The sequence below is a fragment of the Episyrphus balteatus genome, chromosome 2 (assembly GCF_945859705.1).
Source record: "Episyrphus balteatus chromosome 2, idEpiBalt1.1, whole genome shotgun sequence".
Classification (NCBI taxonomy): domain Eukaryota; kingdom Metazoa; phylum Arthropoda; class Insecta; order Diptera; family Syrphidae; genus Episyrphus; species Episyrphus balteatus.
The window spans coordinates 24,548,664-24,567,229 of NC_079135.1; the positions used below are offsets into that span (position 1 = coordinate 24,548,664).

Sequence of the window (18,566 nt, forward strand, 5' to 3'; positions counted from 1 at the left end):
AAAATGGTAACTGTAAAAAGAAAGAGAAGACAGGGACAAATTTTCGAACTTCTCAATTCCAAAAGTGAAGCATTTTTAAGGGCCAGTTGTACAAATATTTAATCCGTGGTTCAGCAACTTTTATCTTCTGAAATCGGTGATGAGGTTCCGGTTTAGCACCCGTGCAAGATCCACATATGTAAAAATAGCCAAATCCATGCTTGAACCGAAGTTGACCCGCAGCTAATCCGCCGAAATCTAATTCCCTCTAATTTTGATGAGCTCCTCGTCCATTTAATTTTCATTTGATACAAAAAAAAAAACTACGACTCATGATTCACACTTAAAAGCTACTGGCCCTCGTCACGAATTGAAAGTAGATGAGGGCCACGAGTGACCCCTATATATATGTAGAAATAGCCACATTCATGCTTGAACCGAAATTGACTAGCAGCTAATCCGCCGAAATCAGTGGGTTAAATTTCTGAACCAAGGCTGATCCACGTTTGTACAACAGGCACTTAAATGGAGATAACATTTTGAACGCCACTAATTATTTTGAGAAAATTTGCTACTTCACAACAGATATCCCCACCATTTTAACGAACCGCTGTACATAAATTAATGTCAAAATTGTCATTAGACGCTTGTCAAACTTTTTTTCCATCTCGAAAAAAACATACGTATATTTTTTTCTCATATCAAAAATTTTCACATTTGTTTGTCCTTCTTCTGTACAACAGAATTTATTTTTCAGTAAAAAAAAATATAAAATTGAGCTTCATAAACCTCCAAAACAGCATTTAATAAAATCTAATTAAATAGACTAACTTCGATAATGTCCAGCGAAGATAACAGGTAAGCGCAAAAAAAAAATAAAATTGGAAAAATTTCCTCCCCATTAAATTTTTGAGGTTATGTTTGCTAAAAATAATAAATTATCTATTTTTCTAATTAAACTGAACAAAAAACATTAGTAACGATTCCAGTGATGAATCTGTCGAAGAGAAACGTTTCAAAGCTTCATCTGCTTCAGCAGAAAAACATAAACGCAATAAAAAACATAAAAAACACAAAAAATCTGGCAAAAGTGACAAGTCTCACAAAAAACACAAAAAGACCAAAAAACGACACAAATCCACTGGTTCCGACAGCGATGATGGTCATAGGAAATCCAGTGCATCTCGACGAAGTGGATGCATAAATGAAAAGTTCACAGAAATTATGCAAAAGGCAAGTAGAGATCGAAGTTCACTTTTAAAAGTCGAACATTCGAATGGCAATAAGTTTAGCATACGGAAACCAATTATGCAAACTGATGCCTCCAGTTTGGTCGAGGAGATAACTAAAACCATTCAGAACAAAGTAATCCCAGCAATGGAAATTGTGTCATCTGGAACGGAAAGTGAAGTGTAAGTATTCTCAACTATTATAGTGGAGTGTCGTAAGATTTATTTTATACCTATTATTTTAATTTAATCATGGGAAAGTCAATGAATCTTTATACATATACCTATATAACCTTTGGAAATGTTTTTTTTAATAAGATATAGAAGATTCATATCAAATTTTATGGATTTGGGTTCAGTAAGCTCAAAAATCATATTGGTTTATTTTCTAGCAGCTCTAGTTTTTGAAATATTTATTTTTTCTTATTTGTATGCGTAAAAGCCTTATTTAATGAGCAGTTGACCATTTCACATCATAAATTTTAAACACATGTTAGGCCTATAAAATTAAATTAGTCATGAGCTTTATCTACTCCACACCCGTTCAAATAATTCCAAACCAACGATGGTTTGGTTTAACAAAATTAAGCCATCGTTTGGATTCAAACGAATTTTCTTCATCCTCATCACATAAATCCAATAAATATCCAAGACAATTATCCATATTTCGTGCTTTTTGAAATGATTGATATCTTAATTGACGCACAGTTAAATGACAGTTAAAGCTAATGGAGAGTGAATAAATAGATATCCTCTTTTAAACTCTCATTAGCTTTAAATATCCTTCTTAAAAGGTCGAATTTGGTGTTTTACTTAAAAGCCCCTTTAAATTTAATGCTCTGTTAGTTAAAAATGGCAAACTTCAAAAAAATCCTTAAATGAGACTGAATTAAACGAATTTAGTTTTTAAATTTAAAATTCCCTTTTTTAATGGTGATTTAAGTTTAATATAGGCTCAATAAATTGGCCCTTAATTTAAAAACTTTAATTTTTGAGAGAAATAGCTTATATGAGCTGCGTTCCTTTGGAAATATTTATCTACTTTTTAATACTTAAAGCTGCTTTGAACTACTTTTTCAGTATAAAGTATAAAAAAGATTTCATAATAAACAAATTCGAATTAGCCTTAGTGAGTAAGGGGGTTACCTTTTACTCTATCGGCCTAGGTTCGAATCCGGGTGTAGTTGAGATTGTTTATTTTCTTTTAATTGTGTTTTTTATTTGTTTATTATTTTTCACAAGAATATTGGGTTGTGATAAATAAATTTATCATTTGAAAAGATTAAGACATTTGTTTTATTTCTTTCACAAATCAAGAATCGAATTTATTATGAAAACGTGATAAAACTTATCACTTCACATTTTCACAGATCGGGAATTGACCCCCAGGTTCGCAACTCGTGGAGAAAATCAGAACTTACTAATGTCGTTTTCTATTTCCACTGCAAATAGAATATGAAATCTAGTTTTGTAATTGTGTGCAGGAGTGTGTGTGAAAGTGCGTGTGCTTGTATGCGTGAATCTTGATAAAAATCCAGATTCAGATTTTTGACTCTCAGATTCATTTTTTTGTCATTTTTTTGAATCTCAAGCCGCAGATAGATCATGAAATCTGAGATTATTCCACTTTTTCCCCTGTTCACACCCCACCCCCCTTTCAGCTGTCAGATTCACAAATCTGATTCTGAATCTCGTCAATAGAAAACGACATAAGTCGAAAATTTTGAATTAAATTATTTCTGCGACAAATTTATTATTATAAAAGATTAATATTAATACAATTTACCACTGTTAGCGCCTATATACAGGGAATTCATTACGTAATCTTCAAAATGTTAATCGCAGACGTGATCGTTTATTTTTTTTAATAGCAAACAAAAAATTTGAATGTAAATTACAGTGTGTGCTCAAATTTTTAATTGACATTTGTTTACAAACTTGAAATAACAACGTGAAGTGAAGTGAGTGGACGATAAAGCGAAAACGCGATCGTTCAGACGTGGAAGTTTTCAGTTCTACGTGAAGACGCGCTATTGTCCAAACGTTATCATCTGACGGTAATCGAGTTGCGGATTGCCTTTAGGTTTCCATTTCCAATAATGTTTGTTTGTATAAAACGTACTACATACACACGTAAAATTTTAATTTTCAATTTTAACCGATTTTCGATGCTAACCGATTTTCCAACCTACCTAATATGCACGCAAAATTTCATAAGAATCCTTCCAAGAAAATAAAAAAAAGTAGTTGGAACACCATAACCATTTTGAAGAATGAAAAATAGATGTTGGCCCATTCTCAGACCTACCCGATACGCAAAAAAAAAAATTAAATTGTTCCACCACCCTAAACATTTATTAGTTTAAAAAATAAATGCGCACAAAATTTCATGAAAATCGGTCCAGTCGTTTCGGAATAGTTTTGTAACAAACACCGCGACACAAGGATTATATATTTATTAGATTTGTTTACAAACTTGAAGTAACAACAACAACAACAAAATTTAAATTCGTGTTAACATCAAAGGAAACGAAAGCTTTTTATTTAATATATGTTGCTTTTAACTTAACGGCCTTTAGTCCAAACAAAAATTTGGCGTTTCGTCCCGGTGGAGCTCACTTGGACTCATCAGTTGACTTATCGTGAGACATGCAAATTTTGTTTATATTCAGCTCAACGTACATAGATTTTTTAACAAACACCTAATTTGAACTACATATTTCCAGCAAGATTAAGATTTTAATCATTAAAACATGAAAAAGGTTTTACCCGTGGCCTGGCTAGTTAATAAAGAAGAAGAAGATTGTTTTTATAATACAAATTCTATATATTAGTGAAATCAGTAAAGTAGAAGAATAACCACTACATATTAGACTTGTAAAATTATTGATTTACGGCCGATTTCTTCACAGAGTCCTAGCGCTAGTACCGGTCCTAGTCCTAAAGTTAGTACTCAAATCGGTATCAACTCATTTCTTCACTCGAGTACTAAGTCCTAGAACTGTCAATTTAGGACCGAGTACTAGTTAGGACTCGGTACTAGCTAGCTCCTCAAAATCAGCTAGGACCTGGTTATTATACCAATTGTTAGTACTCAAATCGGTACCAAATCATTTCTTCACACAAGTTCTAAGCCCTAGTACTGTCAAATTGGTACCGATTTTTGCTTAGGACGTCCTAAAAGTTAGAACCTAAAAATCGACAGTCTAGCGAGGATAATACTTGATTTGGTTGGATTTCTTGCATTTATTTAAAAACATATTTATGTTTTGAGATTTGGTGTCTTTTAAAATAGATATGTTTTTATTTTATTGATATTTATTCTTATTTTGCCATTTTTTTTTTTATCAAATTTGTGCATTTAATTTTTGTATTTTTTTTTAAGAAAATGAATTTAATTTTTGATGGTGAAAAATGTTGTCAATCGGTACCTCGCATTTATCCAATGCCTCAATATCTGTCCCGTCAGTATATTTTGCCCCGCCAATTAATTCAATATCCCGCGAAAAGATTCAAAAAAGTTGTGGTTAGACTTTTTTAACAAAAATTTAGTCGCTAATATCTACAAATCATGGTAAATAACGCGACTCGCACTGATGACTTCTAAGAGACATAATCACACAAAAAAAGGTACTGCGCTTTTAAGTTTTTATTGAAATACATATTTAGGAACAAACATATTACGCAAACTATCTTTTTTATTTCTTACGGCCAATTTCTTCACATAAGTCCTAAGTCAGCTTAGTACCCGGTCTAGCTAGGTCAGGTCCTAGCACTAGTACTCGGTCCTAAGGAAAAGTTAGTACCTGAGCATTTCTTCACATTTATAGGACCTGATCTAAGTTCACAACGCGGTCCTAAAAAATAAATCGTATAAAAATGGTATAACTGTCATTTTGACAATATTTTGATGCTTGAAATATTTTATTTTGATATTTCAACAGATTTTACAAAATATTAACAGACAAAAAACAGTCCATTCATGAAATTAACATTAAAATAATTTAAAAAATATTGTGATGATTGAGAACAAAGACAACAAGAAAAGAAGATAAATTATATCAAGAACCTTCACTATCAAGAACGACGAGAATGTGACGATTTTGTGCATATGTAAGTGCCGGCAAGCCTGATAGCTAGTTCACTAACGACTCTGGAAAACCTGGAAAAGCCACAGATAAACCAGTTTATTTTATTATTAAAAAAGACAGTTCATATATGTATATCTCAATAAAAATAACATTTTTGAAAACTGAATCTTTATTGTTTTGGTGCAGTTTTGTTTTATAGCAGTCATTGAATGAAGATAATTTTGATCATAGTCTGCAATACTATTTGTAAATAGAATCTTCTTGCAAAGACATTTTGTGTTGGAAATTGTTAGATAGATGTCGGACGGCCATCACTGATGCCCGTAAAATAGAATATATTTTGAGTGAAAATTGTATGCAGGTGGCTTCAATTATACTTTCATAAACTGTGGTTTTCTTATTAGAAATGGATAATCTTCTGCAGTGCCAACGATTTTGTTCCATAATAATTTATTCAAAGACTGCATTGCTATTGCGATACATCTTTAAAAAAAAAATACAAATTACAAAATGCCAAAATTAGAATAAAATTCAATAAACTCAAAAATTACACATTTCAAAAGACACCAAAGCTCAAAAATGCTCATAAAATTTTAAAATAAATGCAAAAACTCAATAAGTATTGAGTATTATCGTCGCTAGACTGTCGTTTTTTAGGTTCTAACTTTTACGAAGTCCTAAGTAAAACTCGGTACCAATTTGACAGTACTACGACTTAGAACTCGTGTGAAGAAATCACTTGGTACCGATTTGAGTACTAACGATTGGTATAATAACCAGGTACCACCTAATTTTGAGGACCTAGCTAGGACCAAGTCCTAACTAGTACTCGGTCCTAAATTGACAGTTCTAGGGCTTAGTACTTGGGTGAAGAAATGAGTTGATACCGATTTGAGTACTAACTTTAGGACTAGGACCGGTACTAGCGCTAGGACTCTGTGAAGAAATCGGCCGTTAATAATTATGATTCTTCTTCCTGTAGTTAATCCATTGCTTGCCCAGATTATTCAGTAAATTTCTCATCGTAGAATCATGACATTTCATTTTTGATTGTGACACTTCTTGATATATCTTTAAAATCTTTTCTTGTTGGGTCTTCTTAAGCTTCATTATATTTTTTTTTATATTTTCTAAATGGTGATTTAATTATATGATTGCTTTTTTTATCTATTTTGCTTTGTTTAATTTGCTGAAATACCAAAATAATATATTTCAAACATCAAAATATTGTCAATATGACAGTTAGACCACTTTTATACGAATTATTTCTTAGGACCGCATTGTGAATTTAGATCAGGTCCTATAAATGTGAAGAAATGCTCAGGTACTAACTTTTCGTTAGGACCGAGTACCAGTGCTAGGACCGGTCCTAGCTAGGCCGGGTACTAAGCTCGCTTACGGCCAATTTCTTCACATGAGTACTAGCCCAGCTTAGTACCCGGTCTAGCTAGGACCGGTACTAGCACTGGTACTCGGTCCTAACGGAAAGTTAGTACCTGAGTATTTCTTCACATTTATAGGACCTGATCTAAGTTCACAACGCAGTCCTAAGAATTAATTCGTATAAAACTGGTCTAACTGTCATTTGACAATATTTTGAAGTTTTAAATAGATTATTTTGATAATTCAGCAAATCAAACAAAACAAAATAGACAAAAAACGTTTAAATTTAGTGAAATCACCATTTAAAAAAATTTAAAAAAAATTATAATGACGATTAAGAAGACCTAAGAAGAAAAAATGAAAATAAAAAAAGTTAAAATTCAAGTTTTATCAAGAAGTGTCACCATCAAAAATGGGATGTCATGTCTTTTTACTACGAAGGTCGCCTGCCGGAAGAAGAATCATTTTAAGTTAGCAAATAAAAAGAATAGTTTCCGTATTAGACGTTTGTACCTATATATTTCAATAAAAATAACAGTTTTTAAAATTGCAGTCTTTTTGTGTGATTATGAAAAAGTAAAAGGCGCCGACTTTTTGTTAAAGAACAACATTTTTAATTGCGGGACAGATGTGGTTTACCAATTCTGCTTCAAAAATTAAATCCATTTTCTTCAAGAAAAAAAATTACAAAATGCACAATTTCGACAAAAAATAAAATTACAAAATCAGAATAAAAATCAATAAAAGCAAAAAGTATCTATTTAAAAAGACACCAAATCTCAAAACTGCTAATTAAATTTTGGAATAAATGGAAAAAATCCAACCAAATCAAGTATTATCGTCGCTAGACTGTCGATTTTTAGGTTCTAACTTTTAGGACGTCCTAAGCAAAAATCGGTACCAATTTGACAGTACTAGGACTTAGAACTTGTGTGAAGAAATCACTTCGTACCGATTTGAGTACTAACGATTGGTATAATAACCAGGTACTAGCAGATTTTGAGGAGCTAGCTAGTACCGAGTCCTAACTAGTACTCGGTCCTAAATTGACAGTTCTAGGGCTTAGTACTTGAGTGAAGAAATGAGTTGATACCGATTTGAGTACTAACTTTAGGACTAGGACTGGTACTAGCGCTAGGACTCTGTGAAGAAATCGGCCGTTAGTACTCATGTGAAGAAATTGGCCGTTAATGTAGCATTCACCTTTTAAAGCTTCTCTGGACTTCCATTAATAACATAAATATGACATTTTGCAAAAATTCTAAGCCTGGTAGCGGGGAAGCGAAGCAAATTAAAATTAAATCACCATTGATTTACTTCCTTATAGTCCTAGAAAGCATCCTCACAAAGTTTGAGCAAAATCTAAAATGAGACAGCAATTCCTATTGGACGTTTTTTTCATATCAGTATCAGTGATACTAATTTTTTAGTAAAATGTGGTTAAAAATTGTTGTAATCGAGAGCGGTCAAATTTTTTTAATTTGACCTTCTTATTATGCAGTCCAGCAATCGTTATACAGATTGATTGACTTTTCTTGGATTCCAAGATTGTACAAATTTTATGCTTTACGGCACTCTGCTAAACAGAATTCCTTTTTATCTTTTTTATAACTTTTAGAGATGATAATGATGTTGCCAGTCCAGATGTTGCAATAATTGAAGAAGAACTCAATCTGGAAGAGTTGATGCGTCAAAAAGCCCTTCTACAAGCTCGTTTGGGTGCCTACATGTCTGACACAGATGAAGAGAAAGCAAATGGCTCGCAAGCAGCTGCATCTAAAGAAGCCACCGCCAAATCTCATTTAGCTCGTTCCTTGGAGGTGACTGTGCATAACAAAAGGCTCGAGGAGTCGTCATCAAAGTCCACATCCAAAATGAACTCTAGTAAAAATATTATTAAAATTTCCAAAACAAATGAACCCGATATTATTTTGTTGGATGATTCTAGCGGTGGTGTGCGAACGCCCGAGCGCCATGCCGCCAAATCAACGGCAGCGGCGGCGGCATCAGGTAAACGTCATTCTAGGTCGTCGCCCAGTGAAGGTAGAGCACCACCACCGGACAAACGTTCTCGAATAAGAAATACATCGTCTGGTGAACGAGATCGCAGTTTGAGGCGCTCTAATCAAAGCAAATCTCCCAAAAGAGGAGGTAGGGAAGATAGGTCAGGTGATCGTCGACGTGAGGATGGCTCACGAAATCGCCATGAAGCACATCAGCAGCAAGTTCAACGAAGAGATAGTCGTCGAGACAATGACAATCGATATAAAGTTGATCTTCGAACCGAAATCAATCGTGACAAGGAAAGAGAACGTGACACTACCACAAGGAAGCCTCGAGCCGAACCAGATCGGCAATGGCAGGATAATAAGCAACAAGGACAGAATCAAAGGGGTCGGGGTAGAGACCGCGATCGTGATCGGGAGCGCTGGATGCGTGAACGAAGTCACAGTCGTAGTAAAGTGGAGTCCGATCGTAAGCGAGAGCAGCGTGAAAGGGAAAAGGAACGCAGTCGAGGAGATGGATCTTTGGGGAGGAAAGAAGAACGGCCTGATCGCTATCGGGGTTCGTTGAGTGAGGGCCAGAAAGATAGGCCGAAGGAGTCAAGCAGCAGCGGCAGTGATGACGAACTCAACAATATCGATATTAATGACGACGATGATGAGGAAAAGATCATTGAAATGAGACGCAAGCGACGAGAAGAGTTACTAAAGGTAAATCATTTATGTGCATTTAAAAAAATATATTAACTCACGTCATTATTTGTTTTTAAAGAAACTTGGAGGCAAACCAAATGAAGAGGAGAACAAATCACCATCACCCCAGCCAACACAACCAAATCCACAGACAAAACAGAAGTCACCATTGCCGATTGAAATAGATGAAAAAGAACCTTCTCCAAAGCCAGTTCCAAAAAGAACCCATGTTCATGATGATGATGAGAATTCAAACGATACAACGCACACCCCACCACCTCAAAAGAACAACCAAGCAACTGACGATTCTTCTCCAAAAGAAGATTCCACAAACACAAGTACAAAAGAACAACCGCCCGCAACAACGACAGGCAAACGACCCGAATGGGATATGTTTGCTGACCAAGATGTTGATTCTAACTTCGATGTGAGTTTATTTGTAACTGTCGGACAGCGCAAAAATGAGTCGTTTTATTTCTTGACCTATCCGAATCGTCTTTTTCTTTCTAATTACAGTCCCCCAGTACCATCATTCACAATAAACATCAAACTGAGAATCCAGCTCTGACAGATAATTGGGATGATGCAGAGGGTTATTACCGAGTGCGAATTGGTGAGACACTTGACAATCGGTATGTCGTCAGTGGATATACTGGACAAGGAGTTTTCAGTAATGTCATTCGAGGCCGTGATCAGGCAAGAGGCAATGCTAATGTTGCAGTCAAAATCATTCGAAACAATGAGATCATGTATGAATGAGAGAAATTGACAAATTTTGAGAAAAGATATTTAAGTCTTGTTATTTTTCTTTTAAGGCACAAAACTGGATTAAGAGAATTGGAAATTCTTAAGAAGCTTAACGATGCCGATCCGGAAGATCGATTTCATTGTTTACGCCTTTATAGGCATTTCTTTCACAAACAGGTACGTAAGTGCTTGAAAACTCTACACTTTTTAATTTCTTTACTACTTCAAATTTTTTGTTTTTCTTCCATCTACAGCATTTGTGTATGGTATTTGAGCCATTGGCAATGAATCTACGTGAAGTTCTAAAAAAATACGGCAAAAATGTTGGTCTTCACATTAAAGCTGTACGAAGTTATACCCAACAATTATTTTTGGCATTGAAATTATTAAAGAAAACGGGTATTTTGCATGCAGACATCAAACCCGACAACATTTTAGTCAATGAAAGTCATTTGATATTGAAACTTTGTGATTTTGGCTCAGCATCAGCTATAAATGAAAATGAAATCACGCCATATTTAATATCACGTTTCTATCGTGCACCTGAAATTATTTTGGGAATTCCATATGATTATGGTATTGATATGTGGTCGGCGGGATGTACTATTTATGAATTGTATACGGGAAAGATATTGTTTAGTGGAAAGAGCAACAATCAGATGTTGAAGTTTTTCATGGACTTGAAAGGTGAGTGTTTGAATTGAAGTTTTTAAATAATTTTTTTTTTATTTTTAAATAAAATGAAAATTTTAGCACAAATGTTTTCAAAAATAATTTTAAGGCATTCAATTTTAAAACATAAACGAAATTATTTGTTATTTCACGAAAAAGGTGAAAACATAAAAAATATTAACAAATTAAGGGTTTCCCACTGTTTCCTAATCTATTTACCCTTTTCGCACACGGTATCAATTACATAAATATCTGTGAAAAAGGTTTCTGTAAAAAAAGCTAATTATTTATTTTGCTTTTCGTCGGAAATAAAGCAAGATTGACAGAGTAACTGTTGTCTTACTACCATTGAACCCTTTTTTCACAAACCGCAACCGGATTTCAACTAGAATATCGTGCGTTAAGTTGAAGAAGGTGAACTCTTTGACTACATCTTAATGGCTGAAAGCCACAGTAGAATTTTGTTTCAAGTGGGAAACTGCTGCACACCTGGGGCCTATTTCTCGTCAGTTAGATCAACGAACCTCAGAATATGAACCTCACGGATAAAATTTTAGTATTTCTGAATTATTCCGACCTCAAACAATATTTCCCAAAATTCACTGTAGCTTTACTATTAGTTTGTTTTTTTTTGGTTTTCCGCTGTTATAGTTCTGCCATTCGAAGCCAAAACGGGAATCCAACAAATCAAAGATTAAAAAAATGTATCCATCCGTTTTGAGTTATAAATTGTGAAACCAGCAGATTAAACCCAAAAAAATGTATAAGGATTCGCAAAATAATCTTTTATTAAAACAATTTTATTCCACTTTCAGTGTTTACAGATGTATTGTAAAGATGTCTACACAAAATGATCTTCTTTAACTGGTTGTTAAACAGATCTTGACAATGGGTCATATGCATAAAAAATAGTAAATGCTTTTACTTAAAAAATTGTAAAGTATGAACGTTTTTAATCCACATTTTGTGCATATCAAACCTAGTTTATACCTCTTACTAATTTCATATTGCTAGTATTTACTATTTTTTATGCATACAGGTTAATATCACAAACAGTTGACGTTAAAATTCTGCTAACAATTTTATATGTCACTTCAAATAAAAATATGACACAAGTGCCGCTTAAAACCCTTGCCTAAACATAATATACATACTAGGGTGGTACCAAATCAAAAAAATCGAAAATTTTTTTTTTGATTTGGTACTCCGAAAAATCGGTTGCTAGACCCCTCTAGAATATGCACACCAAATATGAGCTCTTTATATTAATGGGAATTTTCCATTTTTACATCAAGCTTCTACTAAAAAAAAATAATTTTTTTATTAATTGACTTTTTAGCAAATTTCTTTTCATATTCTTGTAGGAAATTGAACGCTCTACAAAAAAGGCCTTATACACTTTTTTCGTTTATCTAACCGTTGAATAGATATTTGAGGTCCAAAAATCGAGAAAATCTTTAAAAATTCGTTTTTTGTTCTTAATTTTGTAACAAATTGAAAAATTATAATGATCAAACGCGCAAGACATATTCTTGTTGAAAATTGATTGTTTCACAAAAAAGGTCTTATTAACTTTTTTCATTAATCTAACCATTCTAAAGATATTCGAGGTCAAAGTTAAAAAAAAAATATAAAAACATTTTATATTTTTAAAAAATTTCTAATTCACTGAAACTTCATTATTTTCAAATTAGCAAGATATATTCTTGTAGGAGCTAAAACGTTCTACAAAAAATTCCTTGGAATGAAATTGATTGCTTTAACCGTTTAGAAGATATTCGTATCCAAATCGCAATGCATACGGGTCATAAGAAAACTATTGAAATCAGTGAGCATTGGTTTGGATACGAATATCTTCTAAACGGTTAAAGCAATCAATTTCATTCCAAGGAATTTTTTGTAGAACGTTTTAGCTCCTACAAGAATATATCTTGCTAATTTGAAAATAATGAAGTTTCAGTGAATTAGAAATTTTTTAAAAATATAAAATGTTTTTATATTTTTTTTTTTAACTTTGACCTCGAATATCTTTAGAATGGTTAGATTAATGAAAAAAGTTAATAAGACCTTTTTTGTGGAGCAATCAATTTTCAACAAGAATATGTCTTGCGCGTTTGATCATTATAATTTTTCAATTTGTTACAAAATTAAGAACAAAAAACGAATTTTTAAAGATTTTCTCGATTTTTGGACCTCAAATATCTATTCAACGGTTAGATAAACGAAAAAAGTGTATAAGGCCTTTTTTGTAGAGCGTTCAATTTCCTACAAGAATATGAAAAGAAATTTGCTAAAAAGTCAATTAATAAAAAAATTATTTTTTTTTAGTAGAAGCTTGATGTAAAAATGGAAAATTGCAAAGCGGAGGACCTTCCCATTAATATAAAGAGCTCATATTTGGTGTGCATATTCTAGAGGGGTCTAGCAATCGATTTTTCGGAGTACGAATTGAAAAAAAAGAATTTCGATTTTTTTGACCCACCCTAATACATACATTTTAGAAAAATTTATTTTGCTAAAAAACTGTTTCGAAAATTATTACATGATATATAATGATATATAAACCAATGGTCGCGGCTATACAAAGTTGTGCCCAATCACGTTCCAATTTACATTTTCTAGTAAAACGTCAAAAAGACGAAAATCCTCATCCCTCTTGCCTACAACCTGAATGGTTAGCCGATTAAAAAATCAACGTGTAGCCAGGCACAAACGATACTTTTCGAAAGGCTTTTGGTGTAGTGAACTCGAATGAGCTCCATTTTTTTTTTAAACATTGACGTTAGAAAATTAATAAACCAGTTTCTTGACTGTTTAAGGTAAAACTATGATGTGAGGCAACTTATTTTACCATGATTTGTAACGATTTCTATAAGAAGTGTTTTTATTTTTTCAAAATCTGTTCAAAATTGTCGATATATGTACCTATCTTTTTTTATCTTAAGTTGAAGTTAGTGGGTTTTGGTATCATATAACTTTGTATCTCCTTTTCGATATAATAAACCAAAAATCTTGGGAAAAGTATTGGATGGTTATTATTATTTTATAAAAAAAACAAAATTTTTGCTGTCCAGTGTTATTAACGATTTCAAAAATTTTTTTATATTTAATATAAATAAAATATAAAAGAATTTCAATTAATACATTTCTGGATCTTAAAAATACTTATACATTATATTTCATGCAAAACGTCTTAAATTTGAGCTATGTATGTAGCCTTTACGCGGGGAATACACACCACACATACCTTAACTTTTAAACTTCTAAAAGAACAAAAGTACAAGCATCAATTAGTTTTAACCAATTTGAATTCTAAAAACAAGTTCGTGATTTGTTTTTAAGCGCTACACAGTGAGCCTGAACAAGTTTAAGGTTGACCTAAAATGACGACAAAAACTAAAGATGAGGCTTTGTTCCTGAAGGCCTCAGCATTAATAATCCGTTTTTACCAAAATCGGATTAGCTTCCTTTTTCGAGATACCCCCCGTAAACATGTTTTTTCGAGAAAAATTCATATCATCGCAAGGCTCCAGTACGATAACTTAGGCGCCGAGACTTGAAACCGGTTTTTAGTAGAGGTATTCAATACAATCATTTTTGGTTTTGGGAGGGAGGGTCTATGTTCCCCCCTTTAGGCGGGAGGGGCAGTTTTCTAAAAAATCAAACAAAAAATTATTAAAAAACAATGGCAACACTTACAGTTATGAATGATACCTTTTTCAAAAGCTAGAATTGTACACTTAATTACAGTTTTTAAACCAAGTTATTTTAAACAGTTATTTTCGAAATAATCGATTCCAAAGTCAACAATTGTGAAAAAGAAGTTTAAAAAAATACATTGAATACTATTTTTGTCAAGACTTTGGGTTTCATTACGGGATAAATTGATAAAGTAAACTACCTCAATAAATTCCTTATCAAACACTGAAAACCATATGTTTCTATGCTTTCTATTTTTTGTGAAAATTGAAAAATAGGAAAACTACTTTCTTTATCTTATTTTTATTTTCTTGGCTATTTTGCTTTGCCATTATCAAAAATCAAAAATTAAAAAGTACTGTGCTTAATCTACTTCGATTCCATGAATTTGTTTTATTTCCATTTAAAATTGGATATTAAAAATAAAATTTCTTAGTACCAGTGTGGTACCAGAACGCTCATTAGTGAGCCTGATAAAGAAAGTAGTTTTCCTATTTTTCAATTTTCTCAAAAACTAGAAGGCATAGAAACATATGGTTTTCAGTGTTTGATAAGGAATTTATTGAGGTAGTTTACTTTATCAATTTATCCCGTAATGAAACCCAAAGTCTTGACAAAAATAGTATTCAATGTATTTTTTTAAACTTCTTTTTCACAATTGTTGACTTTGGAATCGATTATTTCGAAAATAACTGTTTAAAATAACTTGGTTTAAAAACTGTAATTAAGTGTACAATTCTAGCTTTTGAAAAAGGTATCATTCATAACTGTAAGTGTTGCCATTGTTTTTTAATAATTTTTTGTTTGATTTTTTAGAAAACTGCCCCTCCCGCCTAAAGGGGGGGACATAGACCCTCCCTCCTAAAACCAAAAATGATTGTATTGAATACCTCTACTAAAAACCCCTTTCAAGTCTCGGCGCCTAAGTTATCGTACTCGAGCCTTGCGATGATATGAATTTTTCTCGAAAAAACACGTTTACGAGGGGTATCTCGAAAAAGGAAGCTAATCCGATTTTGGTAAAAACGGATTATTATTGCTGAGGCCTTCAGGAACAAAGCCTCATCTTTAGTTTTTGTCGTCATTTTAGATCAACCTTAAACTTGTTCAGGCTCACTGTGGCTATGTTTAGTAAAGTTAAAAAGTTAAGTTCTGTGTATATACAGTCAAACTTCTTTATAACGAACTTCTTTATAACGTAATTTTCTCTATAGCGAATTTCATTTCGTTCCCCTTCCCCTTAAAAAACATTCCATACGAATTAGTTTCTTTATAACGAAGTTCCCTATAACGAAATTCTCTTTATAAAGAACTAATTTTTTTTGACACAAGAGCAAATTCGTTTCTTTATAACGAAATGTCAATTTTCAAATTTGAAAAAAAGCTCACTAGATTTGTATACCGAGTTTTAAAAGGGAACTCCCCGTTTTGGCAAGAATTTTCTTAAAGTTATTGTATGTATGTATGTTTGGATGCATGAAAAAGGGTACATGTGTTTTAGAAATTGTACGCATATAGACAGGTGAATCGTTCGTTTGAGTTTACATTTTAAATTAGCCAATCACAAGGCTATTTCGCTATGAGAGAATATTGATAAAATTAAAAGTGGAGAAAAGAAAAGTATGTGGCTGAAAAATTTGATGTGTCGTTTAGTACACTATCAACAATGTTAAAGAATAAACTAAAAATTTTAAAATTATGATTCATGTGCATGTTCAATTTCAAAGTTGATATGTTTTAACTAAAAAATATAAATGAATAAATTTCCTTAAGATGAGTTCTTTTTTGTACCATATTATTTTAAAAGAACACATGCAGTATTAAAAAATAAATTTTCTATATAACGAATTTTTTATAAAACTTCTTTATAACGAAGCAATTTTTTGTTCCCTTGAAGGTTCGTTATAAAGAAGTTTGACTGTATCCCTATTTTTTGGCTATACATTTTACTTACAAAAATTACAAGCAAAACCGATAAAACAATGTAAATGTAGTATTTCCCAAGACTAGCAGCAAATATAATTGAATGAGATTGCACAGATAAATAGAATTTGGCTCTTGTTGTTTATATAAATTTTTAATCTTTATTCCTTTAAAATAATAAAACAAATACAATTTATTTAAAAATTATTCTATTCTCAGGAAAAATTCCAAACAAAGTCATTCGCAAAGGTCAGTTCAAAGATCAACACTTTGACCAAAGTTGTAATTTCCTCTACCATGAAATTGACAAAATCACAGAAAGGGTAAGTTATCAACAACAACAACAAAAAAATCCATTACTAATTTTAATATGTATTAAATTTTATTTCTCATTTAAAAATTAATAGGAAAAGATAGTCGTAATGCCCGTTATCAAACCAGTAAGAAATCTACAAAATGAATTGATCGCTGATCAAAACTTACCCGATGATCAACACCGTAAAGTTACTCAGCTAAAGGATCTACTCGATAGTATTTTCGCTCTTGATTTATCCAAACGCATCTCCCTTAACCAAGCTCTAACCCATCCATTCATTCAGGAAAAAATGTAAAAACACAAAAGGAAAACTTTCTTTACACAACGGCAACCAACAAATCATTATGTAATTTTCTCGCTTTTAAAAAACAAACAAACAAAAAAAAAGAAAACAACAACTAAAAATAATAATGTACATTTATTGTATTTGTTTAGTAATTAAGTAAGACACACACAAACACTAGTAGAAAATGACTCGAGGTAGTGCTGTTGTTGTTGTTATTAGCAAAACGAAACAAATTGGTGTTTAAATGAAAAAAAAAAAAAAAATAATAATAATCCTCATTAACCCAATCACCCTAATATTCCCAAACCAAAACTCCACACCCATTAAATTGTAATTGAATTTTAACTTATTTCACAAATACATTTACGAATGTATACACACCTACACACACTCAAAAATTCACTTAAAAATTTTAAAAGAGAAAAAAACACTATTAACAATCTCTATGTTATTGTGAAGATTAAAAAAAATAATAACAAAAACAAAAATATGAAGAACAGAATGAAAGTCAAAATATTAAATTAAAAAAAAAACTCTAGTTCTGTCTCCAAAGAGTCAAGACTTTTTTTATTTACTACTTCTTCCTTGGCATTCCCATCAATTATACTTGGCTATAATTTCTATTCTACTTCTTCCAGACAGATTACCAGAGGCTTTCGTCCACTTTTACTCTTCTTGTGTAAAAGAGAAAAGTATGAAGAGCTGACACACATCGTCTTCGTCGTCGTCGCAGTAATATTTCAGCTAAAAACCACAGGATTTTTGTATTGAAAAAGAAATTAAACTGGTAATAATAATTGGACGGGTAGTAGAGTTTTATTAAAACAGTTTAAATTATTTCTAACCTTGGTCATGAGTCATCTGGAAGGAGAGCTAAGACAAGTTCCACGTTTGACTTAGCTCTCTGTCACGATGTATAATTTCTTAATGGCCAAACAAATAAATAACTCATACTTTGTACATAAATTATATCTCCCCAAAAATCTCTTAATAAATCATATCGCCTAAACAAGCCCCTATGATTATCGTTTACAGAAACTGAAGGTAGTGTCAGCTGCGTTACCGTGTGACGTGATATGTTTTAGAATTTTGGTAGTTTACGTAAGTCAAAATGAGTCAAATTTGAAATATCTTTTTTTTATTTTTAAAAATCATTTTTTTAGTTTTATTGTATGGAAACAAATTAATGGTTTTCTTTTTTTTTCTCTCTTCTTTCTTTTATTTTACAGATGATGATGTAAAAACCAATTGAGCCACAAGACTTGCTGAAAAAGCAAAGCTAATGAAGTTGCTCAAGCCAAAAAATATTATTTTCTTGCTTAACAAGCATAACTTCCAATGAACCGGTAAAGCTGCTTCGTAAAAATGTTGTCTAAAAAACACAACAAGCTAGTCAAAAATTGCTATGCTTCTGATAAAAGACTTGTTTTCTGGTGAGATTCACAGAAATGTAACGCTGACACAAAAAAATAATTTCAGTGACGCCGAATAAGAAAACATGATAGATCCATATTTTCAATTAACTTTTTTGCAAAACGAAAAACT

At 32.2% G+C, this 18,566-nt stretch overlaps 1 protein-coding gene across 2 annotated transcripts; it reads left to right on the forward strand.

Moving 5' to 3' along the window:
• Positions 1–652: 652 nt before the first annotated feature.
• Positions 653–18,331, forward strand: LOC129910277 (serine/threonine-protein kinase PRP4 homolog). Of its 2 annotated transcripts, none has more exons than XM_055987599.1 (12): positions 653–837; positions 957–1,391; positions 8,301–9,396; positions 9,458–9,805; positions 9,895–10,127; positions 10,194–10,302; positions 10,380–10,812; positions 16,639–16,742; positions 16,827–17,081; positions 17,660–17,808; positions 18,057–18,122; positions 18,251–18,331. In XM_055987599.1, exons 1-9 carry the CDS (start codon positions 818–820, stop codon positions 17,028–17,030), a joined length of 2,982 nt encoding a protein of 993 aa, XP_055843574.1. In that variant the 5' UTR covers positions 653–817; the 3' UTR covers positions 17,031–17,081; positions 17,660–17,808; positions 18,057–18,122; positions 18,251–18,331. The 2 variants fall into 2 exon arrangements, with proteins under 2 accessions (XP_055843574.1, XP_055843576.1); XM_055987601.1 differs by having other exon boundaries at positions 17,664–17,808.
• Positions 18,332–18,566: the final 235 nt, after the last annotated feature.

What these genes read in the sequence shown, in the direction of transcription:
- LOC129910277 (XM_055987599.1), top strand. Translation starts at nt 818, where the DNA reads ATGTCCAGCGAAGATAACAG. An exon ending in TCTGGAACGGAAAGTGAAGT is followed by an intron (nt 1,392 to 8,300) that starts GTAAGTATTCTC and finishes TATAACTTTTAG; the next exon opens with AGATGATAATGATGTTGCCA. An exon ending in ATTCGAAACAATGAGATCAT is followed by an intron (nt 10,128 to 10,193) that starts GTATGAATGAGA and finishes TTTTCTTTTAAG; the next exon opens with GCACAAAACTGGATTAAGAG.